This window comes from Erpetoichthys calabaricus, chromosome 11 (genome assembly GCF_900747795.2).
Source record: "Erpetoichthys calabaricus chromosome 11, fErpCal1.3, whole genome shotgun sequence".
Taxonomy (NCBI): domain Eukaryota; kingdom Metazoa; phylum Chordata; class Cladistia; order Polypteriformes; family Polypteridae; genus Erpetoichthys; species Erpetoichthys calabaricus.
Window position 1 is genome coordinate 126,205,296 of NC_041404.2, and position 25,485 is coordinate 126,230,780.

Consider the following 25,485-nt stretch of genomic DNA (forward strand, 5'->3'; position numbering starts at 1 on the left):
CAAGCTTACAAGTTTGTTGGTCTATAAAAGTAAAAAAGTGAGAAAACATTTAGCTTTTTCCAGGTACTTACAGTGACAGAAGTTTACGTTCATATTGTGGTGAGTAACCCAACAGACACTGGATGGTCATACAATAAAATACAAACTAATTTACACAAAAATCATAGAGAAACATTAAATGTAATAACATGGTTTTATGTGGAAAAATGAAAAACCTTTGGATATATGATTACATATGGTGCTAAAAAAAGGGGTACAAAATTGGATTAATTTATTCTAGATTAATCATAAAAAATGTATTTGTACTCATCAGTTTTTATGATTAATGTTTAATTTGTTAATTTGTGAGCACCGATTTTCTTCTGTTGTAACATTAGCACACCCACTATTTCAATTTTTTTTATTTGGAGCATTGGACTTTGCCTTTCTCCACCATGTGCAGTTTGCCTTTCCATACTGCATTGTCAAATCATTTAATTAATGCTCAAACAAACCTACAAGACTGATGCTGGTAATAACGTAACCATAAAATACTTGAGCTTAACAGGTGAATCCTTTGCCAATGCACATTTACTGAATGAATGACTACTTCACAGTTAATCTATTAAAAAAAATAAAAAGGACCAAAAAAAAAAAAAAAACCCTTTATGATGATATTTAATTAAAATCATCACTTGTTCAGTAATTCCTCATAAAGTCTACGTTCACTACAAGTTTCCCCTCTGTCAACGTTATTTCATAACTGGAAATTATTATCATAAATATGTTAAAATAAATAGTTTAAAGTATCTCTACAATTACTGCTTTATATAAAAACACTCCAAAAACAATTGAGTAATTAAACAAAAAAGTTCAACAATGATTTCAAATGGAACGGAAAAAAATAAGGTTAGAAAGAAACAGTTGCAAGGGTCCCCCGAGATAATGGTTGTGAATTTTGAGTACGCAAGAACAAGAAAGCTTAGTAAGATCTCTTACACTAGCAAATGGATACACGTCACAGAAACTCCAGTAAATTTTGAATAATCTGAGTTGCTTCAGTCTAAAGAGTTTCAAATGCCACTGTAAAACTACCGGCTCTTAAACTATGTAAACTATAAACGTGCCTTTTACAATTATGCAGCATTATATGTCATTTCCACTTCCAAGAGAAACAATATTAAATGGCAATAAAACTTACAGGTGAAAAAGAAATTTTGCTGTGCGTAACAGACCCTCCAGGAATACCTGCAGAAAAGAGTTAATATAAGAACAATCACAATAATTATAGTATTGGTCAACTATTTCTTACTAATAATCTAAAAAATGAATTTAAAAAAAACTAATGTACAATGCTGTTAACCTATATATGACTTGGTCCATATATGTTTTAAATTTGATTCTAGAAAACCAAATGATTTTGCCACCTGTGCTGTAACCATGTTCAATGAAATCTTCAAAATAATAAGAATAGTATTTCATACGAATAAATATTGATTGGATGTCTTTCACCACCAAACTTTTCATCACTTACAACATATTTCCTAATTAATTACTACTAAACAGACAAGTTAAAACTAGAATGTTAAAACAAGCATTAAGACTAAACAATAAACAAACTCACCAGATGATGGCTCTGAAATAGAGACAGAATCCAAACTATCCAAACAAGTATTAAATGTGTCTAAAGAAGATAGTCTTGCATTGCCAGGAGCTGCAACTGAATACAGTGATGGCAATGGGACAGAGGGCAGTCCAAACTGATTTGGCAAAGGTATTGATGTAGTGAGCAGGTTGCATGATAGACTTGGGCTAATACCACTTGACATAGAAATTGGGGAAACACTCTATAATGAAAGAAAAAAAATATAAATATCAAAACGATGTTCAAGAAATGAATTGTTGCAACAACCAAACATACTTTAAAACTAAGCATAATGTCATTCTATATTTAATATTTTAAGTCCAAAATTTATTAAAACAGGTAGTTTTTCTATATTACTCCCAAAAGCCTTACTTAAGCTTTAAAGATATTATTAGAAAACAGTACAAGTGACCAAAGGTAGTAGACTACCCATACTAAGTTATTATTAAATTACACCTTCTCAATGAGAATGAATCATTTAACAAACTGGTTCTAGGAAATAAGAATTACTGATGTAAGTTTACAAACAATACCACAATGGATGGATTGACAAATAACCTAGAATTCGTTGAATCATTATATAGGGGCGGCCTACAGGCTTGGCCAGATTTGTGGAAGATGAAATTTAATGAAAATAAAGTAAAAATGTTAGATTTAAATGCACAATATGAGGTTTGAAAATTGAAAGTGCACCTTATGAGAAGGAATTAGGAGTTGAATTGGACTTGTCAATATCAACTTCTAGACAGTGTTCAAAAGCCATCCTCACTAGCAAGGCCACACGTCGAGTACTAAATACAGTTTTGGTCTCCGGACTACAAAGAAAAAGTCACAGAAGCGCTAGAACAAAATCCAGAAAAGATCAAGTAGACTGACTCCAGGACTGCATTGAGTAAGTTATGAAGAAAGATTAAAAGTTCTCATCCCTTTTTTTCAGTTTAAGCAAAACCAGATGAAGAGGAGACATGATTGAAGTGTTTAAAATTATGAACAGAATTAGTACAGTGGATAGAGACTGTTACTTTAAAATGAGTTCACCAGGAACACGGGGACACAATAAGAAACTTGTTAAAGGTAAATGTTGCATAAACATTAAAAAGTTTTTCTTCACACAGAGGACCATAGACACATGAAATAACAGGAATACCTGGTGATGTCTATGAATCTCAGACTTCAAACAGCCACTGCTTCCAAGGAATATTTAACAAAATACTTACTACAACTGCTTTAATATTCCTAATATTGCTATGTCATAATTATTATGGTGCTCTGAAATGAGGGACCATGAATTAAAAGTGATTTCTACAAGATGTGGCCGAAATATATGCAAATACCATTAAAGTCTGCAATGTGCTCATTAATCAGGTCTGAATTGTTTGATTTCTAATTTTAAACTCTGGAGCAGAGGGGTAAATCAAGCAAAGATGTGTCTTTGTCTCTAACATTATGGAGGACACTGTATATATACATAAACACATATGTCATGTGACATGAGTCAGAAAAACATATGTGACTGTGATATGGTGGTGTCTTTTTTTAAAGGGTTTTCTAATGAATCATTTATGGTAAGGGTCCTTAATCTGAGGTCTATGGACCCCCGGTTTCAGGAGGTCCATGAGGGTCAGATAAAAATGAACATTTATATTTATTATACACCCCGGTACTGTTGATTTATAGTAGATGTATTAGTAATATTGGTGGTAGTAGAAAATGTAGTAGTAGTAGTAGATCTGTTTTAATTTGCACAAGAGGATTGTTTTTCATAATTATAGTCAGCGGCCACACAACAAAGCCAGCATATCTATCTATTGGGGTGTTTTTCAAAGAAAAGGAACAGGGCAGGGATATAAATGAAACTTAAAATGTGCCTTAATATACAAGGGATCTTTATTAACTGTTCTAATCAAACAATTTGATCATTTTAAACATCTTAGTTTATGTTCAACAACTTTACTAAACTTTATGGAATTGAAGGACTGCTATTATATACTGTATATCACACATGGATCGGACAAACATGTAGGTCTACTGTTTGTTTCCACAGTCTAAGCAATGAGCATGATAAAATCCCATATTTTATAAATATCAGCTAGTCCACTTTTTTAAATCTCAAAAAGAGAACATAGTCAGCGGGGGAAAAAAAAGAGGATGTCTGGTTACTCTTTATTCATCTAATTATGTTTTGAAAACTATATCAATGGATGAACAAAAAAATAAAAAAGAAGAAGTAGAAGAAACAGATTTACTTCCCCCTTATAGATTCTGCTGTTTTCAAGTTTCCCCCTAAGCTATGTGTCCAATTCAATAGCTGATTCAAGCAGAAATGTGGCAGGAAGTGAAATGGAATCTTGTGCAGGTGTGGAAGAAAGCGGGCAGAAATGAGATGGCATTTTCTCAGGACCTGTCTGGAGTGGGATGAAACTATGGCAACAGTAGTCAAAAAAATCAATCAATCGGTATCATGAAGACATCTGTATGAAAGCTTCATATTTTTAGCTGCACTAAGACATCTTTTTTAAAAAATTGATGAGTAACCAGTATTAATCTTTATATACTAAACTGACATTGGTTTCACTGCTTATATCATAAAATACGTCAACAACTCTGAGTTTATAAAGGAAAAAAACTTTAAATTTCATGACAGGTGTCATACATGATTTGATAAAAATCACAACTAATCATTAAAAAATGAATGCATACATATCAATTGTTCTATTAATACAATCCCCCACAAACAGTGTTTATTGAGAAAAATCCTAAAAATTCTCCACACTTTACGCGCTTAAAAATATAATGTGCCCATTCTACCTATTAGGGGTGTGAAAAAAAATCGATTCGCGAAAGAATCGCAATTTTATCTCTACCGATTCAAAATCGATTCATACAGGACACAAAATCGATTCATATTTCCCATTTTATAACGGCGCGAGTTTAACTATTTTTCCGGACAGGAGTTTGTCAATCCTATAGATGGCGCTATGCCAGTTTCTGCTCAGATAGTAACCCTTGGTGTGATTAAGAAGAAAGTGATTGCGCGCTCGCGCAAGCATTCGATGGACGAGCCATGGAAAACGCAGTGGAAAAGAATATTCAACCTGCCCCGTCCTCATTTAAGGCATACGTTTGGGCACATTTTGGATTCTACAACATCGATGGCAAGAAAGAGATTGATAAAACTCACGTCATATGCAAGCTTTGTAAAGCTAAAATCAAATATTTTGGAAACACTACAAACCTCAGGACTCACATGGCACGTCATCATCCAGAGGATGCAAACGAAGTTCAGCCAAAAGTAAGAAACATTCCAGGAGACCAACGCACTCTGCATCAATGTTGCAAACTTCCAACCAACTCTGAACGGGCGAAGAAAATAACTCAATCCATAGCCTGTTTAATTTCCAAAGATCTGCGTCCCTACAGCGTTGTTGAAAATGAAGGCTTTCGGTACATGCTGAAAACAGTTGAGCCTAGATACGCTATACCAAGCCGTCAGCTTTTTGCTGAAAAAGCGATACCTCTGTTATACGAAGAGACGAAGAAAAAAGTAGCAGAAGCGTTGAAGAAAGCAACAAGAGTAGCCTTAACATGCGATGCATGGACATCAAGGGCAGTCCAGTCGTATGTAACCTTTACCGCTCACTATATTACAGACAACTGGGAGCTTGAGTCGCGAGTTTTACAAACTACAGCAATAAATGAAAGCCACACAGCCGCACATATAAAGGAGAACATTCAGTCTGTCGCACAGGAATGGCAGCTCACAACCACTGACCTGGTAATTGTTACCGATAACGCTGCTAACATGCTAGCTGCTGCACAGCTGGGAAACTTTCAACACGTTAAATGTTTCGCACATACCATCAACCTCGCGGCACAGAGAGCTCTGAAGCTGCCGTCTGTTTCACATCTGCTGGGGAAAATTCGGAGAATTACCGGATTTTTTCATCGCAGTGCCACCGCAAATCATGTCTTTAAACAGAAACAAAAACTTCTGGAGCTGGCACCGCACAAGTTGACAACGGACGTGGCTACACGATGGAATAGTGCATTCGACATGATCGATAGATTCCTGGAGCAACAACCAGCCATTTGCGCTGCGCTTCTATCTGCTGAAGTAAGAAAATGTGGAGCCGGCATCTGCACACTAGACGAAACCGACGTCGCCAACGCAGAAGAAGTTGCTGCAGCCCTCAAGCCATTAAAAGAGGCAACAAACATAATGTCTGAAGAAGCCACGCCGACATTGTCTGTGATTGCCCCACTACATGCGCAGCTACTTCACGAAACAAAAGCAGGATTCTGTGGTGAAACAGCACTCGTCCGGGAAATCAAACAGGCAATTCACGAAGGTCTGGCCAAGAGATACACGAGTGTGACAGACAAAAATATTCTCCACATATCTTCAAGCCTGGACCCCAGGTTCAAAACACTGCCCTTTCTCTCTCAGGATGAGCAAAAGAACATACACTCTAAGGTGATTGCTGAAGCGGCAACACTTGAGGTAATTTATTATATTTTTTAATAGTAAAAGTGAAAAACACTAGTTGCATGACAGTGGCATGACAATATGCTATTAGCAAAACCACATACACAGTGTGTATGGTTGTGAAATTACCATTGACATGTAGCACTTTAAATGTACCACAATAATATCTACTTATTGCTTAGTTTGTTATATATATATATATATATAGGTATATATATATGGTATATATGTATGGTATATACAATAATTAATAATAACACTGAATTTCTAATTGAAAGACAAAGGTTGGTTGATTGCGTTTTTGTTTTCTTTTATGGTGCATTAATGCAGAATGAGGAGCCAGACATCCCAAATGAAGTGCTGGATGATGAAGGCCACCCTGTTCCCAAAAAAAGAAATACTTCCCTGCTGAATTTACTAGGCAAGACTTTCACTAATGTCAGAGATGTTCCTAAATCCACTGGCACCAGAGCTGAGGAAGAGATGAAGAAGTATTTGGAAACTCCCTCATTGTCACTCTCAGAAGACCCCCTAACTTGGTGGAGGTCTCAGGAGACTGTCTTTCCCCTCCTTGCAAAATTGGCTAAATGCTACCTATGCATTCCTGGTACTAGTGTTGCAGCAGAGAGGGCATTCTCAACTGCTGGGGACATAGTAACTGCACAGCGGAGCATGCTCACTCCAGAACATGTAGACCAGCTTCTGTTTCTACAAAAAAACATGTACATTCCAGCAGATGGTGGACTTTAAACTCACTAATGTGCATACACCTGAATCTAATCTAATCTAATATATTCTGATCTGTTGTCAGTTTGACTGTAGTTGTCACAGTTCAAAAACTGTTGTCTGCTGAAATGGAAACGGTTTAGGTAAAAAGAAAATGTTCACAATTAATTAATATTTTGGATGTTACACTTGTTATAGCACTTTACAGCCCAATGTAGCAGCATTTTTATTTATTCTGATAATGGCACTTTACAACCAACTATAGCAGCTCTTATTTGGTTTTATTTAATCTACTTTTATTTAAAGTGTCAATATAAGTTGTTTAATTTAAGTTGAAAGTTTGCAGTTTATATTTGCAACAGTTTATATTTTTGTAATGTGACTTCAATTATCATCTCAGGGCTGTATTTTGTATCAGACTGATGGAAAATAAAAAACAATCAAAACGTTTTGAATCGAGAATCGTTTTGAATCGAGAATCGGATTTGAATCGAATCGTGAGCCCAAGAATCGAAATCGAATCGTTAGATTTTCTGAATCGTGCACCCCTACTACCTATACTCATTAAGTTGTAGCATATGCATCAAGAGTATTGAGAATGAGTTAATATAGTTATGTTAAAATATCAAAACAAGAGTTGTTTTTATTCTTGTTGGCCTTTCTTGTTTGTGAAGATTAAGGGCCACTTAAGACAATGCACACAGCATTCTCAAAAGTGTTTCCCTTTGGATTTGGGGAGAAACAATGTTTTGTGACAGTGAGCAACATGAGATTTGATTTTCATTTTTCTCAATGGACATTTTCACATTGTGTGCAGGTGTACAGCATTGGTCAGTCAGTATTGGATTGTTATATCACAAACTTTTTTCTCTCGATTCAGAATGAAAACGCAAGGTTACATTTGTTTTTTGGCCATCACTACAAAATTTCATGAGCAAGGAACATATAAAAACATTTTTGGTAGAGTATTCCTTTAAAGGTTGAAGGCAAATTGGAAATAATAAAAAAATGCCTTTTCTGTGCTTCAGCAGTAGTGAGAAATGAGCTTAATATGTTGGGGCTCAACAGCAGTATTTATAATTAAAAACAGAATCTTATTTGGTACATTTTAATTTTATAACTTTATTCTGTAAGATTTTTTTTTTTTTTTTTTAAGTTTGTGTAAAAGAATAATTTGAACCCAAAACTACTTTTTCACTACTGGAAACAAAAGGACACCAAGTCATGAACTGCTTAGGGTTTGAATTTACTATGCAAACACATCAATAATGGTATCTGAAAATGTGCATAGCTTAAATTTTATGCACAAGTTCTGATCAAAATGTGCAATAAATGTCATTATGTTTTTTGAGACTGTGGTTATCAACCGCGTCAGTGCCCTTATCTGCTTTACCAGAACAATAGTCAATTTAAGTTTACTTTTAGATTAGATTATTTATTTATAAAAGCACATTTAAACAACAGAGGTTGCGCCAAACTGCTGTACAAAAAAGCATTAAAATAAACACAATACAAACAATCATGCAAAAGTAGGTTAATAAAACAACCAATTTTAACATTCACCACAATCCCATCATACACAATGAACATTTTACATATGATTAAGAGACTACAGGAAAAAATAAATGACATGCAACATAAAACTCTGTTATCATCAAGCCTCTTTAACAATTTATTGCAGCATTCATCTTAAAATTTACTCTTCTAAAAATATCGCACAAATCACCAGTCATAACATGTTTAAAGATTACAGTAATAAACTCTGTTTGGCACAAACTACTGTGTGACCTAATATAGATTTCATTTAAAAAGTACTTGAAAAATATATGTGATACAAGTACTTTAGAGTTTGTATTCCCCCATTATTTAAAAAAAAAAAAAAAGCCTTAGATAATCACCCAAATAACCAAATCAGCGCTAACCGGACTTGCAGTCTGTGCAGAAATTCAAACTGGAAAAAAGTTCCCTAATTAAGAATTCTTACTGTTGTGTTGGTACTGCATTCTAAAATAAAAATATATATATATATATATATAAATTTACTGTAAGATTCTTGTCAGAAGCAGCTCTATCAAGCAACTCATCAAGGTCATCTCCAATAATGTCCGTCTCATATTCCAAACATGACTCAGAAGTCGGATACGTGATGCCACCACCATTGGCACATGATGGTGGAGCAGGGGCAATCCTCTCCACCATATGGGATTCAACAGGAGAAACGGAAGGAAGATGGCCAGAGCCAAATTCAGATACAGCTGCATCCGTAACCAAAGAACAAGAGGCAACAGTCAAAACAGAAGAACTCCGTTCTTGGGAATCATCTATTAATTCTGTAAGGCAAAAAAAAAGGGCAATTTTGTTATAATCTGTAAAACACTCTTGTCAACAATGATTACACTGAATGTGAAGAAAATAGCAAGCAATTAGTGAAACATGATTTAATAGTGTGACAAAGTAGCTAAAAAAATTTGCTGCAGAGGTTTGTGTGCTTTCCTGCCGTCCTGTGCAGATATCAGATCTGCACTACATAAAATAATGCACCTCTTACAAAATTCAATGTAATTCCACTTTGTAGACAGTAAGGACTTGTCTAAAATGTTACCAAAGTAACCAGAGAAAAATCAAGCACTAGTAAAAACTGAATTTGATGAACAGTACCTTACATAAAAATATCAATCACTTTCTAACCCACTAATTCCAGTCCATAAAAGTCCACTGAGTCATTTTAGAGTGTAAAGCAGAATAGCATCTTATGCTAGACTTGCTTTTAAACTGAAAAACGCATAGAAATTAAAGTTAAAAATTATCACCTCTCACATTTTTATCAGTAAATTATTTGTGTTTCTAGTCTAATTCCTCAAAACAAGGTACGTTTCCAAACAAACTATCCATCCATCCATTTTCCAACCCGCTGAATCCGAACAAAGGGTTACGGGGGTCTGCTGGAGCCAATCCCAGCCAACACAGGGCACAAGGCAGGAACCAATCTCGGGCAGGGTGCCAACCCACCGCAGGACACACACAAACACACCCACACACCAAGTACACACTAGGGCCAATTTAGAATCACCAATCCACCTAACCTGCATGTCTATGGACTGTGGGAGGAAATCGGAGCGCCCGGAGGAAACCCACACAGACACGGGGAGAACATGCAAACTCCACGCAGGGAGGACCCGGGAAGTAAACCCAGGTCCCCAGGTGTCCCAACTGCGAGGCAGCAGCGCTACCCACTGCGCCACCGTGCCGCCCCAAACAAACTAATTGTAAACAATTTTTCAGAAGAAAGATCTCATCTTACCCAGTTCAATATCTTCAACAGAATCTGATCCATTTGAACACTAAAAATAAGGATAGACATAAAATAATAAAACAAGTTAAGAAAAAAGGACATTTTCAATTCAGGTCATTTACCAACCCGCTGAATCCAAACACAGGGTCACGGGGGTCTGCAGGAACCAATCCCGGGAAGGGTGCCAACTCACCGAAGGACCCACACAAACACACCAAGCACACACTAGGGCCAATTTAGAATCGCCAATCCACCTAACCTGCATGTCTTTGGACTGTGGGAGGAAACCAGAGCGCCTGGAGGAAACCCACGCAGACACGGGGAGAACATGCAAACTCCACGCAGGGAGGACCCGGGAAGCGAACCTGGGTCTCCTAACTGTGAGGCAGCAGCGCTATCACTGCGCCACCGTGCCGCCCCAGGTCATTACCTAACTGTCAAATATGTATCACACAGTAGAGAATATGTATCAAAAACATGACAAGGAAACTTGGTCCAGACTATCACTACTCTTTCTTGTGAAGAGAAAGTTTTAAAGCCAGTGTAACATTATGCAACTTCTAGTTGTTGTATATGTCAGACTTGACAACTACAGCTGCTTATCTTGCCACCAGACCATGTTAATTTAAACAGCAGAAAATTGCTGGCCATGTGAAAATACCTGACTGCATGATGACTTTTCAGCACAGTCATGCGCTTCCATTTTTCAAGGAGCCAATAGTGTGCCACCTGACAGAGCCGGTGCAGTACAAAGGGTTAAAAGATACAGATAGCTCTGCCATAATCTCAGCTCTTTTTCCTACATTTTGCTATGGTGTGTAAAATATAAGACATCAGACAAACAGGCTTCTATTCTGTTTGTGGGGCTCATAACACCAGTGTTTGTTTTTTCTCGATGACTAAAGACAAATTCAAACTGGTCTGATCGTGCCAGGGCGAGTTGCAGATTAGTTGGTATGATTTGCTGGCTATGTCATACTAGAAGACTGGTGTTCCAAAACATTAAGATTATGTAAATGAATGCCACAACTGAAAATTACTGGAAAAGTTGTCTAATGTGGCATTGCCTTTAGGCTTAATTAAGCTTATTTTCTGTTTGTACCTTCACATGTAAGCTTCACTATTCATCTGGGAAAAATATGCTGAAATCAATTTGTTGACTATGCAGTATTATCTTAATATTTTTTATACTGCCCCTGAACGTTGTCTGTTCGGAATCTGTACATTCTACCTAAGTCTGCATTGTATTTCCTCCCATTTTCCGTTAGATGTGAAGGGTAGGTTAATTGGCAACTCTAAACTGGCCCCATATGAGTGTGAGTATGTGTGTGATTGGGCTCATTGATGGGCCCTTGTCCAAGGTAAACTTCTGTCTTGTGCCCAGTGCTGTCCGGATAGGCTCAAGTCCCCTGTGCCCCTGGATTGGATTAGGAGGGTTTAGGAATGTTACTTTGTTGAAGTCTTAAAAAACCTCTATAAACCTAAATGACAGTTCCACAAAATGTTATCTGTAATCTACACCATTTCAGAATAATTTATTTTTTTTAAATTTTCAATCAAAGCAATTAGAGAACATTTTTTTTCCGGTAATGCTCAATTTTCTTATATACAAAAGAACACAATCTCACCATCTAAACACAATGGGCAAAGAACATATATAAATGGAACAGGCAAAATAGAATTAATTATTACAAACTGGATATATAAACCAATGGCAGAGGTTAATTATCATTGCTGGTAAACATAACATAATGTGAACATTACACAAGATTCTACTTTTCAAAAACACAATTCCCATTACAAATACAACTCTAAAAAAAATAAAATAATTTTCAATAAAAAGTACCTCAAAAGCATATACATAGCACATGTCACATAATAATCCACGTAGTGCACATTTTTATATTAAATTACAAAGAGCATTCATCCCAACCTGTTTCCTATTCTATATTTTACAAGGCATCAGGTCTACCACCTGGCACACTTACACAAGCGCACACACAAAGATTATTTAAATTTTCCATTTAACTTTTTTATAAACTTTTGTAATATAGGCTAAAAACCACAGAACCTAGATAAAGCCCACACAGTGTTTGTGCAGAATCTGGCCTGGGATCAAACCAGAACTGCTGGAATAGTACGTCAGTACAATAAGTACTGCACTAAAATCTTTGTTTATTTTGCTAAAAACAATCAGTTTTCTGATTACACATTATTCATCATCTTAAAGAGTGTATAAAAAAGTTTCAATGATGTATACCGAGAGTAACCATTGCCTCAACAAAGAATTTGTTAAATTAGTTTTAATTAACATTTCTGTATTTTATTTTTTTCAAAACTACAAATAAACTGAAATCCTCTTGAAGACCTGAGCTATTTTTCAGCTGTTTAATAATTTCAATATGATTTTTGGGGAAAATTAAAAATAAATATTAGTGAGAAAATGCTTTGCAAAAATCGGGTATTGCTATCAAAATTTGAGTTTGACTTGCAATAGCTACCTTACAAAGAATAACATCCACCCACCCATCACTAGAGGTTAATTATTTTATTTATGTCATAATTTTCTCCAAATCAGAATTAAAATAGATGGAACAGTTGAGAAATCTTACCTTATTTGTTGTTCCCAAACTTTGGGAACCAGTTAATGAATTCAAAACTGGCTGCAAAAAAAAAAAAAAAGCAAATAAACAAATTAATTCCATCAAAATAAATGAGATATTGCCTTTTAGTCAAACCCGACTCATTTTCCTGTACAGTAATTTAAAATAACAAATAAGTAATCTGTCACTGTAAATGCTTGTAACAAAAAAATAAAAAGATATTGAAACACAGTACCTGCGCAGTATGCACAAAGCTAAGGTCAGAGCAGAGTAATCAAGAAAGGATTTTGAAAATAATGTATCAGTTAATTACATAAAGTAAAGCGTTAATCTAACAGATGAAGGCAAAGAACAGAATAGCAAAATAAGACTACAATGTCAAACACATTAAATAAAACAATTGTTATTACCTGTGTTCTAACATAAGCCTTGCGGATTTTTAAACCCATTTTCTTTGCAAGTTCTTGAGTTAATTTAATAACACTTTCATCCTGCACAAGCAAAAGTAATAAACAAAAAAATTTATTAGCTATATACTACAACATATACAACAAACAGCAATTCCCACTTCGCTGCATTCATGTAAATTTCCAGTCAGCATTTTAGCAAAAAAGTGAAGTCATTGTTGACTTACCCAACATTACTGCAAACATGCACAAGTTTTACCTACCTCTGCAGAGGTCACCAAATTTAACAGGAATATAAATGGTTTCTAAAGGCTGGCACAGCAAGTCTTTAGTATGTACTGCAGTTGAAGGACATGCCGAAATAGCTCTTGATGCAGTCCAAATCTGTCCTGTCAATTGTCTGTCCAGTGATTGCACAGTTAAGTACATCTACTTTTAGCATATACCAAGGCTAGCCAATCATAACTGAATTTTAAATACTGCATACAGCAGCATGTTATTACTGTGAATAGTAAAATGAGCAGAAGATGAACTGATCGCCAAAGTGCATAAAGTTAAAGATGACATTTTATGTAAAGTTAGTGTATTGTTTTTGTTTTGTAGAATTGTACAGTGAAAAAAGGAAAGGAGCACCATAAAAAAGTTTGGGCACCTCAAGATATTTGAGGCCTCAATCCTGAATTAGCTCCATAAGGCTATGGCTTCTTCACCATCATCGTTAGGAAACCCCATGTGATGCAAGCTGTATACATTCTCTGACTTCTCAAATAATGTCAAAACAATCAGCAGCCATGAGCTCCTGTTAGTAGCTGCCTAGCACTCTAAAAAATAAAATAATTGGTGCTCACAAAGCAAGAGAAGGCTACAAAAAAACAGCAAAGTACTTTCTGGTAGCTGTTTCCTCAGTTTGCAATGTTATTAAGAAATGGCACTTAACAGGAATAGTGGAGGTCAAGTTAGGGTCTGAAAGACCAAGAAAACCTTTTGAAAGAACTGCTCATTGGATTGCCAGAAAGGTAAATAAAACCCCAGTTTGACTGCAATGGCCTTCAGTAAGATATAGCAGACTCTGATGTGGTGATGTACTGTTCTACCGTATAGTGACACCTGAACAAATATGACCTGTATGGTAAAGTCAGCAGAAGAAAACATTTCCTGCATCCTAGCCACAAAATTCAGCACCGCAAGTTTGCAAATAAAAGTCTAAACAAGCTTGATGCATTTAGGATACAAGTCCTGTGGACTGATGAAATCAAAATAGAACTTTTTGGCAAAATTTCCAAAGAAAGAAGAAAAAAAAAAGTGTGCCGAATTCCAGGAAAAGAACACCTCTTCAACTATTAAGGATAGGGATGGATCGATCATGCTTTGGGCTTGTGTTGCAGCCAAAGGCACAAGGTACATGTCATTGGTAGAGGGAAAAATGGATTTAAATAAACACCAGAAAATTCTGGAAGCAAACATCACACCATCTGTAAAAAGGTTCAAGTTAAAAAGAGAATGGGTCCTACAACAAGATAATGATCTGAAACTCACCTCAAAATCTATAATGGAATACCTCAAGAGGCACAAACTGATGGTTTTGCCATGTCCCTCCCATACAGTTCCCCGACTTAAAACATCATTGAAAATCTGTGGATAGATCTCAAAAGAGCAGTGCATGCAAGATGCCCCAAGAATCTTGCAGAATTAGATGTTTACCCCAAGTAAGACTTGAAAGACTAAGCTGGCTACAAAACACGTTTACAACCTGTGATATTTGCTAAAGGGGGTGTTACTAAGTACTGACAGTGTCAGGTGCCCAAACTTTTGCTTCTGGGCCTTTCATTTTTTTGTATTTTGTACTTGTAAATGATGGAAATAAAAATGTAATCTTGCTTAAAATATTAAAGAAATGTGTCATCCTTAACTCTATTTCTTTTCGGTGATCAGTTCATCTGCTGCTTGCTCAACTATTCACTGTAACAGACATTTTAAGCATGGGTTCCCAAACTTTTGCAGACTGTAAATAAGTGTGAGCATTTCAAATCACACGGAAAATGTCTTTTCCCATTACTCTAGACTTAGCTTCATGATGCTGCAGGGTTTTTCAGCTTGCCATTTAATTTTTTCATTTTTGTACAAGACACCCAGAAACATTTTTGTTGTATATTTGCTTGGACAACAAAACACACAGGGCTCAGTTTAATAAGAGAGAGAAGCCATTTTGAATGCATTCTGATTTCCAGAGCCAAATCCTTTCTGTACTGGCACCATGGTGCCTTGGAGCTAGGGGATACAGTAAGACAGTGAGGGGTTTATTTTGAATTCTGCTGTTACCACTGTAATGGAACCCATGCATCACCAGGAGGCAAACCTCGATTTGACTGGGTAAACATGAACATTGAATCAGCATAGAAAAGGTGTTCACAGTTCACAAAATCACTTGGAGGGCGAGAGTAAGTGCTCCAACCCTAATGAGGCATAATACACAGTGTTGCTTTTACTCATCAACCACTAATCTTAACAACACAGTTCAGCCAATGATAATCATAGTATGATGATTTAATATTTTCAGAGATTTCCTTTGACAAATAAGTGAAAGTGTGGCAGTGGTAGGTTGGGGGCATGTTGCCATACCCACTACATGATGAACCACCTGGATTACTGCCACACTAAAACAGTGTGAGTTTTTTTTTTTTTTTTAACAATGGCTGGAATGCCAGTCCTGCCACCAATCCCCCAAACTTCCCTTGCAAATTGGAGGACCTGGTTGCAGGGCTGAATTCAGGTTAACATCATACTCAGGACGAAGCAATCACGGGTATGGATTAGAGTCACTTCTGGCATTTACGGGATTCAAACTGGCAGCCTTCTGATTGCCAACGCAGATCACTAGAATCAAATTATTGAAGCCAGAACAAAAGAACAAAAAAAAAAAAAAAAAAAAAAAAAAAAGAGAGACTGGAATCACCATAACAAACTGTGTCTGAAAGCTACAAAATGTTTTTAATGTTGTTGATCAATCAAAATAGAAGCCTTAAGTGTCCACTCATGCACAGATTTTCTAGCACATTAACTGTGAAGTTGCCTGGATTTCGTTTGCAACAGGTTCAAATAACCATGATGTAACCAAATTTTCTTTGGCCTTTAACATAATCAGCTTTGAGCCACAAGCTTTGAGTTACTATTCATCCAAAACTTGTGAGTAAAAAAAATGTGATGAAAAAGTGGAGGAAAAGCAGAGCATCACATGATTTTTTCTTGTTCTGAGAGGATTTTTAACATGGATCATTTATTGGTATTACAAATCAGACTGTTTAACCTGTTTTATTTGTTTAAAAGTACCACAATCTTGGAAATGTATTAAAAGTTTACAAACACATTTACTAAATTAATACTGTATATGTAAATAGCACATTATTGGACATGTTAGGGATGTGGTGCCTTACACTTAAAACAAATTTAAAGACACAAAACTTTACAATCCAAATCAAAATGTGTTTAAATAAATGCCATTTCTAATATGCAAAATTAAAATCCAAAATTACTGGTACATATGCTAATCCTAGCATAAAAGCTTGCTACATTTGAAGAAGGTTTTTATATAATAATATCCTTCTGATATCTGTTAACTGAACTAATTTAATCTATCTTTACAATCAAGGGAACATGAAACCTATCCCAGCAACATTAAAGCAAGGCCAAAATCAACCCTGAACAAAACACAAGTCCATTTGCAAGACATATTCACATGTAAACTAATACTCACCCATAACAATCCAACTAGCATGCCAATGAACCGAACATGCAAGTCCTTCAGACATGGGAGTTTGGATTCAAACTCTCATGCTGCCCTGATGCTACACATTTTTTATGCAGTCACTGGGACTGAAAACTGCCTTTGGGTTTTTTTTTTTTTGTTTTTTTTGACAACTCTGTTTATAAATATCCTGAACAAGATGGAGTATTGATTTTTCCATCTTAAGTAAGTATTCCTGTCATGACACTTGGCTAAAAAGATCTTTTACTTACTGGATTGACTTGCTATATTGAAGATATAAGATACACATATAAATTTACTTACACGATAAGTGTGTTTATGTCTGTGCATACATCAGTGTAATGATCTCTAAAACAACTACTACAGTAGTTGCATGCATAGCAAAATGCATACCAAAAACATAATACTAAATTTAAACATTTAAATTGATACATATGTGTTCTTACTTGTGGCACTGCTAAAGAACACTTTGCTACTGACTCATAGGCTTCTTTGTCTTTTCCAAGTTCCTTTAGTGCCCTGGCTTTGCGATACAGAACTCGGTAGTTACTGTCATTAAGTTCCAAAGCCATTTCACAATCTTGTAGTACTTGATCATAAAGTCCCTGAAAGATATACAATGAGAAGAATTAAGTTTCATATGGATTAGATTTGGGCAATCAGACATGTTTACACCATACCTTCTTCCAAAATGGATTCTTTTACATTGTAGTCTTCAATTTACCGTCATGGATGTTTAAGAAGGAAAGACAAAATTTTCTATGAGAAATTTTTAAGATTATAAAATGTTTACAGTATCTACATGTTTAGATACAAAAATATAGTATCTTGCAGATTTCTTTGCAAAGTGCAAGGTTACTACACATAAGCTCACGTTAAGAAAAAAGTAACAGTTTCATTCAATTGTTTATTCCTCTATTGAAGAAATGTATCACTGCAGATGTTCAACAGTTAAAAAACAAGTTGAAATCATTAGAAAATTCTACACTTACCATATTTAAATAACAAGCAGCTCTGTTAGCATGTAGTTTTTCTACAATTTCCAGAGAAATACTGATGTCTTCAGATTGAGCATAATCAGATATGCTTAATGCTTCTGTATAGGATTCTAAAGATACTGCCCAATGGCCTTCTTTATATGCATCATTTCCTTCACTGAAAAGATTTTTAACCAATTTCTTAATGAATATCTGCAATGAAAAAGAAGAGAGAACACGACTGAAAAACACTCAATTCTAATTATAACTGTTTCTGAATTAAAATAATGAAATGAAAACAATGCAAAAAGAAGGAGGATTTACCAAACTTTGAGTTTTTAAAGAAAAATATTTTACCTCATATTCTTCTTGTGTTCCTGGATATGGCAATGTGGATCTGAAAAATTAAAGTATTGCAGAAGTCATGAAAACACATTAATTATATAAATATTACAGACTAATTAATAGTACATGCTTTAGACAATGAAATGTAAAATGAATCAAAAATAAATCCAAACTACTAAGTTGCCAAAAACAAAGGGTTATGCAGTTTCATATATTAAATTATATAATTTGTATGATAAATATATAACTATATACATATACACATAATCTATACATATTAATAAAAGGCAAAGCCCTCACTAACTCACTGACTGACTCATCACTAATTCTCGAACTTCCCGTGCAGGTGGAAGGCTGAAATTTGGCAGGCTCATTCCTTACAGCTTACTTACAAAAGTTAGGCAGGTTTCATTTCAAAATTCTACGCGTAATGGTCATAACTGGAACCTGTTTTTTGTCCATATACTCTAATGGAGGAACGGAGTCACGTATCGCGTCATCACGCCTCCTACGTAATCACGTGAACTAAAAACAAGGAAGAGATTTACAGCACGAGTCAAACGTGGGAACGAAGGTAAATGACGTTAATTTTTGAGTGTCTTTTAATACTGTGTAAGCATACATATTAACACATGTGCAATTAAACGTGTGCATTTACGGGGTGATTTCTCAGGCTTAAAAGCTCGCCTTTTATTAAAAAGGTAAATGCAAACTGTTTTCATTCTGAAGGGCACAAACCACGTTAGATTTCAGATGTTAAACACGCAAAAATGTCGGTACACCAGATAAATAAGCGCAACATATTATCAGTTGTATTGTATGCTTACAATACATATAGAAATGTGTTAATCGTTAACTAATATTATGGGATGGTGTTTTTCGACTCGCGCCTTGATTTAAACGATTGCATTTCTTGGTTGGTTTGCGTAGCTTATTGTCAATATCTTTACACCTCTTTTTAAGACTTAATTTAAAAAGGTTTTCTTTTCTTCTTAATTAAAATTTAAAAGCAATACTTCACTGCTGCGAAGCCCCTCTAGCGCTGATGTCCGAGGTTCGATTACCGTAAGCGAGTGCAGTGAGTGTGTACGCCTGATGAGCCAAGAATAAGGGGGAAAGATGTGTCGCATACTCTTTGCATTATTTGACAGTAAACTATTTTCAACCATTCTATGATCTGCTTCTCACAACTGAAGGCACCATGGCTGATGTTACCTCACTTGCTGGCCAACCATAAGCGTTACCTGGTAGGTAACCAGCCACTCACTTCACTCCCTTACGGGAATCGAACCTTGGAAGTTTTCTTTTCTTCTTAATTAAAATTTAAAAGCAATACTTCACCGCTGCGAAGCCCCTCTAGCGCTGACATCCGAGGTTCGATTACCGTAAGCGAGTGCAGTGAGTGTGTACGCCTGATGAGCCAAGAATAAGGGGGAAAGACGTGTCGCGTACTCTTTGCACTATTTGACAGTAAACTATTTTCAACCATTCTATGATCTGCTTCTCACAACTGAAGGCACCGTGGCTGATGTTACCTCACTTGCTGGCCAACCATAAGCGTTACCTGGTAGGTAACCAGACACTCACTTCACTCCCTTACGGGAATCGAACCTCGGACGTCAGCGCTACAGGCGAAGCCCCTAAAATTGCGCCACGGCGTGTGGTTTGTTTATTTGACAACATGTAGATCGGGGTAATTACAATCACGGCATTCGTAGTCTGATTCACAATCTGATTGTATGGGTGGTTACCTACCAGGTAACGCTTATAGTTGGCCAACAAGTCAGCTCGAAGTGATCACTCGAGTGAAGGCAGCTTCACAAAAAAACAGATCCTTAACAAACTGTTATTAGTATATTTTCCCTCAATTTAAAAAGGTTTTCTTTTCTTCTTAATAAAAATTTAAAAGCGGTACTTCGCCGGTGCGAAGCGCGTGGATTTGACCAACTGACACATACAGACATATTCATGAGTGCAGGTACTTCGGAAAGAAAGCACCGTGTAAACCTAAAGTTTAAATTAAGTTCATAGACCTACAAAAGGTTGCCATTCATTTGAGGCAAGATTGCTTTTCTTCTGTACAACTATACGTTGCATTCTCAAGAGTGTGCTTGCACGGCTTCAGATATAGATATATATATATATATATATATATGTATGTCTATATATAAATATGTAAGCTTATAAGTACTGCCTTACTTCTTTTTAAGAAAGGAAGATGTAATGATACTTGATTTAAACGATTCCATGTCTTCCTGGGTTTGCTTAGCTTATTGTCAATATCTTTACACCTTTTTTTAAGACTTATTGACTGAAACGGGCTTTCACAAAAAAAGTTAGGGCTTTGCTACAGGATACACCCTCCACAAGTTAAGCAAGTAAAAATAAAATATATATTTGTTTTATTTAAACCTTTTAAGTTCATATGCATAGCCCCATTTGGCTGTTTTATTTTTTTTTTCTTTCTTCAGTAATATTTAATCTCCTTAAAGAAAAAGAACATATCCATTTTACTTTTTTTGTTTCTCTTTAGTAATATTTTAGTGTAAAAGGATAACCAGTATTTAAACCTTTTATGTTACTTTATAAATTTATTTTACACAATGTTGAAAAATTAATAAGAAAGCTACATATTTTGGCAGCTGCTGCTTTAATTTTCAATGAAATGAAAAAACCTCTCCAAGAGAAAATGTCAATGAAGAAGAAACAGTTTGCACTATCTAAAAAAGAGAAACCCTCATTTATAAAAGTTTGCTGCAGATGACTTAACTGAAAATAAATTAATAGTTCCTATGTGTATAATACATATTTATCTATTTTACTTATGCCTTTATTCCAGCAACTTGCAACATCTGAGGTACAATTTCTTACATTACTTTTGTTTTTTGCAGCACAGGCAGGTGAAGTGACTTCCTCAGGGTCACACAGTGGTGTCAGTACCAGGATTTGAACTGACAAGCTCCGTGTTTACTGAAATATTACTGAAGAAAGAAAAAAAACGAAAACGGGCAAATAGGGCTATGCATACAGATGTACATCCATCCATTATCCAACCTGCTATATCCTAAATACAGGAGCCAATAAGTAGATATGTACATATACAGTATATATGTGAATGTATGTATGTATACAGGGCCGGCCCTAACAATTGCGGGGCCCTATGCTAAACGGATTGCGCGGGGCCCAGTCGGGGTAGGGATAAGGATAATAAGTGAAAATTAAGATTTTGTATTAGAAAATAAATTCGTCTTTGCATTTTATTCATTCTTTACTAAGTACAAAATCACGATCAAATTAACTTTACTTTACGAGCCTTGCGTGTAGCGAAGTCATACAGTATATCATCAAAATTTTGTTTCCTACATAGATCACGCTCAATAGCAAGAATTGCCAAATTGTTCAATCTATCTTCGTGAATTGTTGACCTCAAGTAATTCTTGATTAGTTTGAGGCGCGAGAAGCTTCTTTCACCAGATGCCACAGTTAAAAAAATGAAAAATGAACAAAATAAAGTATTTACTGATTTATTACGTCGTTATTGCATTTGATTACGTGATTTAACGTTTGAACGACAATTTGCATTTGATTATGTCACGTTTGCATTTGATTACGAGTAAATAAAATTTAAAAAAATACCTTAAGTCTACCAATTTAGGGGAACTTGAGGTAAGATGAACCACTTTTTAAAATTCCTTGTCAAATCCACATTTTTTGCTTTTTACCAGTAATTTTCAGTCAAATTATTGTTAATGATCTGCATATGCATGCGCTTGTCGCTTAGGGATGAATCGGTACGTTTTGAGCAAGTGTTTGTGAAAAAATTTTTTTTTTTAATCTTACCCCTACTACAGGTAAGATGAAACAATCGTTTGGGTAGATGAATCACATTATTTTATTTTGTAAAACTATCTTAAACATTTGAAATGAGAGACTATTCATAAAACAAATTGTATAAAGATACAAGTTGACGTGCCGATGATTCTATGGCTGACTGTTAACATAGGGTGGGTTATCAATATACAGGATCTTCGAATTTTATACAACGCTTGTTTCTGAGGAACAAGCTTTACTCACCGGTGAAAAAATCTTCGTCTGGCAGAAAAGAGAAAATTTAAACCACTACCGGTAAATTTCAAACTATTCATCCAAAAAATCGATAACATCATCTCCATAAATAGCTCCTCCTATTTGATTGGTTTCACTGAGCTGAGCCATCATAAGGTTAAGAACGGTGTCTGTTTCATCTTACCCCAAGTTCCCCTAAATGACGAGTTTAGAGATAAAGCACCCGAGCAGCTACAATTTTTTTTCAATTTTATTTACTTGTCGTAATCACTTGAAACAACGACGTAATAGATAAAAAACACTGTAAAAACATAAAAACAGAATAAACACGCTGACCTATACATGATTATAAGTTATAATGGTTTAATTTAATAATTTACACCTAGAATTAGCGCGGGGCCTATGAAAGTGCGGGGCCCACTGCGGCCGCATAGGTTGCAGTGGCCTAAGACCGGCCCTGTATGTATATATGTATGTCTATATTTATATATATATATATATATATATGTAAATTTGTATATGTATATATATATGTATATGTGGATGTGTATATGTATATATATATGTATATGCAGATATGTGTATATGTAGATATGTATATATATGTATATATGTTTATGTATATATATGGTTACATAACCTCTTTAACACACTACTTCGCCGCTGCGAAGCACGGGTATTTTGCTATATGTAGATATGTATATATATGTATATATGTATATGTATATATATATGTTTACATAACCTTTTTAACACACTACTTCTCCGCTGCGAAGCGCGGGTATTTTGCTATATGTATATATATATATATATATATATATGTGTCTGTATATATATATATATATATATATATATATATATATACATACATATACATACATACACACATATATATATGTGTGTATATATATGTTGATATATGTATATATATGTGGATGTCTATATGTATATATGTAGATACGTGTATATGTAGATATGTATATAAGTATATATGTTTATGTATATATATGTTTACATAACCTCTTTAACACACTACTTCTCCGCTGCGAAGCGCGGGTATTTTGCTAGTTAATTAAATATAACCCACATGGGCTGGACAGGAACAGGCATCCCAGCCGGGGAAAAAGGAGTCAGACCCAGAAGGAAGGACCAGAAGGGATGGACGAAAAGCCCACTGAAGATGGAAGATGTCACTGGTGGCTTTGTACTCCCCCAACATGCTAGATGGCAGCATCCCCAGATATTGATACTCATTGGAATGCCAGCAGGACATCCTGGGAGATGTAGTCCAGCAGAGCAGCCCTGTTGGGGTCACTGGGTGCTGCAGAGAGACAAGCTCCCTGCTGTAATGGACTTTCACATGATCCGGAAGTGCCTCCATCTGGCAGTGGCCCTGGCACCGGAAGTACTCCTAGGTCCTTAATAAAAAGGGACCACACTCTTTTACCCAAGTGAGTCGGAGCTGGGTACACACACACACACACACACACACACACACACACACCAGGGCCAATTCAAAGACTTTCAGTTTAGAGAACTGACTCTATTAGACTATGGGAGGACACCAGCAAGTATGTAAAGCTTCATTACATTCACCCCATGTTGAAGGCACAAATATTTTAAATTTCAGGTTTTTTAATGATCTAAATTAATTATGAATTTCTTTTAATCAACTTTGAGTAATTATGTATACATATACAGGTAAAAGTCTGTTACAATGAACTACCAGGGACCTAAAAAAATATTTTGTTATAATGAGATTCTGCATTTGTCACTATAGTGCTTTCTTTAACTTGCGTCCAGGCGTTTGCAATCATTTCAGTAGCTTCTTTCTCGTTAATTTTAATCTTCTCCTGTCTACAAATTATGCTGACAAGAATTTTTCTCAGCATTTCCTTGCGATAATACACATTCAGGGTGCGAATGATGCCCAAATCCAAAGGCTGAAAGCACTGCTGTGCAACTGGGTAGGAGGAATTCAACGCGAACATTATCTAAATGCAGAAGCATGTTGTGGGCAGCACAGTTATCAATCAGAAGCCGTATCATCCTTTTCTTCTTCTTCATATTGTGAGGTTTCTGAACTCTTTTGGGATCCCCCCCACCAGGAACGTCACGCTGAAGTGCGTCCCGAATTGCGATTGCCGCGTCTGTGTAAAATTGTTTGTCTGTTGGCGGGGCAGAGCAACAGCAGGCTCACAGTGGTGCAGTGAGGCGCCACAAAAGCGAATCCTAAAAGATCAGGGTCGCGCTATAAGTCCCTGTCTTACACCCCAAAACACGAGGCTGAGTCTCAGTACTTTAGCAAAACCAGCTTTATTCAGCTTGAAACAGGAACAGCAGGGTTATTTATTGTAGCGTGATCTGCCACTCTCCTATATACAGACGCAGCAGTCAGGCAGGGTTGTGGCCAGGTTAGTGGCCAAGTAATACTGTTCCTGCATTTACAATGTTCCTTGCACCACCCATCGAGATATTCTCTGTTTGCTTCGGTGAAAAGCCTCAGCAGAGCTGTGAGCCTGCTGTTGCTCCAGCAACATATAAACAGTCTTCCACAGATGCGGTGATAGCACTTCGGGACGCTCTTCGGCGTGTTGTCCAGTTGGGGGAGGTCCCAAGAGAGTTTACAAACCTCACATTTTCTTGAATGAGTGCCACATTAATAGGAATGTTTCTTGAACGAGCATCACTTAACCACATGAAAACGGCTTTTTTGACGTCTTCAAATGCAACAGTTCGCATACATTTGCAACCCGAGATTTTTCTTCTTTTTTGCTCGGCCTTTCATCAGTGTCGATGGCGAAATTCCGAATTCACTGGCAACGTCTTTTTTCTTTTTGCCGCAATCAAGAGCAGCAAAAATTTGTTGTTTTTTTTTTTCTAATATGAACTGTTATTTTTTTGTGTCTGCCATTTCCATAGGAGATGACAATGAGTTAAATTCCAATGGATGTTTTTCATATGTTGATGAGCAATAAGCAAAGGTATCACTGAAAACCACTAAAAAACAAAAACAGCAAAAAAAAAAAAAAAAAAAAAAAAAAAAAAACAGTACAAGGAAAGTTCGAAGAAAGAACATTTTTTTTACAATGTTTCTGTTTGGGGATCCTTGTGCACAACTGAGCTGCGATCACACAACTTAACTCCTCTGGGAATGATTCATTCAGGCATTTCAAGGTCACTTCATTGTAATGAAA

At 35.9% G+C, this 25,485-nt stretch overlaps 1 protein-coding gene across 1 annotated transcript in view; it reads right to left on the bottom strand.

Annotated features, from left to right (window-relative positions):
- Window positions 1–25,485, bottom strand: part of zc3h7a (zinc finger CCCH-type containing 7A) — a 103,198-nt gene that overhangs the window by 49,684 nt on the left and 28,029 nt on the right. Inside the window, exons 3-11 of the mRNA XM_028813864.2 lie at window positions 18,236–18,275; window positions 17,894–18,091; window positions 17,348–17,506; window positions 13,142–13,222; window positions 12,741–12,791; window positions 10,138–10,177; window positions 8,880–9,166; window positions 1,604–1,826; window positions 1,181–1,227 (exon numbers count right to left, since the gene is read on the bottom strand). Coding sequence (XP_028669697.1) covers window positions 1,181–1,227; window positions 1,604–1,826; window positions 8,880–9,166; window positions 10,138–10,177; window positions 12,741–12,791; window positions 13,142–13,222; window positions 17,348–17,506; window positions 17,894–18,091; window positions 18,236–18,275 — 1,126 coding nt within the window. The remainder of the gene's footprint in view (window positions 1–1,180; window positions 1,228–1,603; window positions 1,827–8,879; window positions 9,167–10,137; window positions 10,178–12,740; window positions 12,792–13,141; window positions 13,223–17,347; window positions 17,507–17,893; window positions 18,092–18,235; window positions 18,276–25,485) is intronic.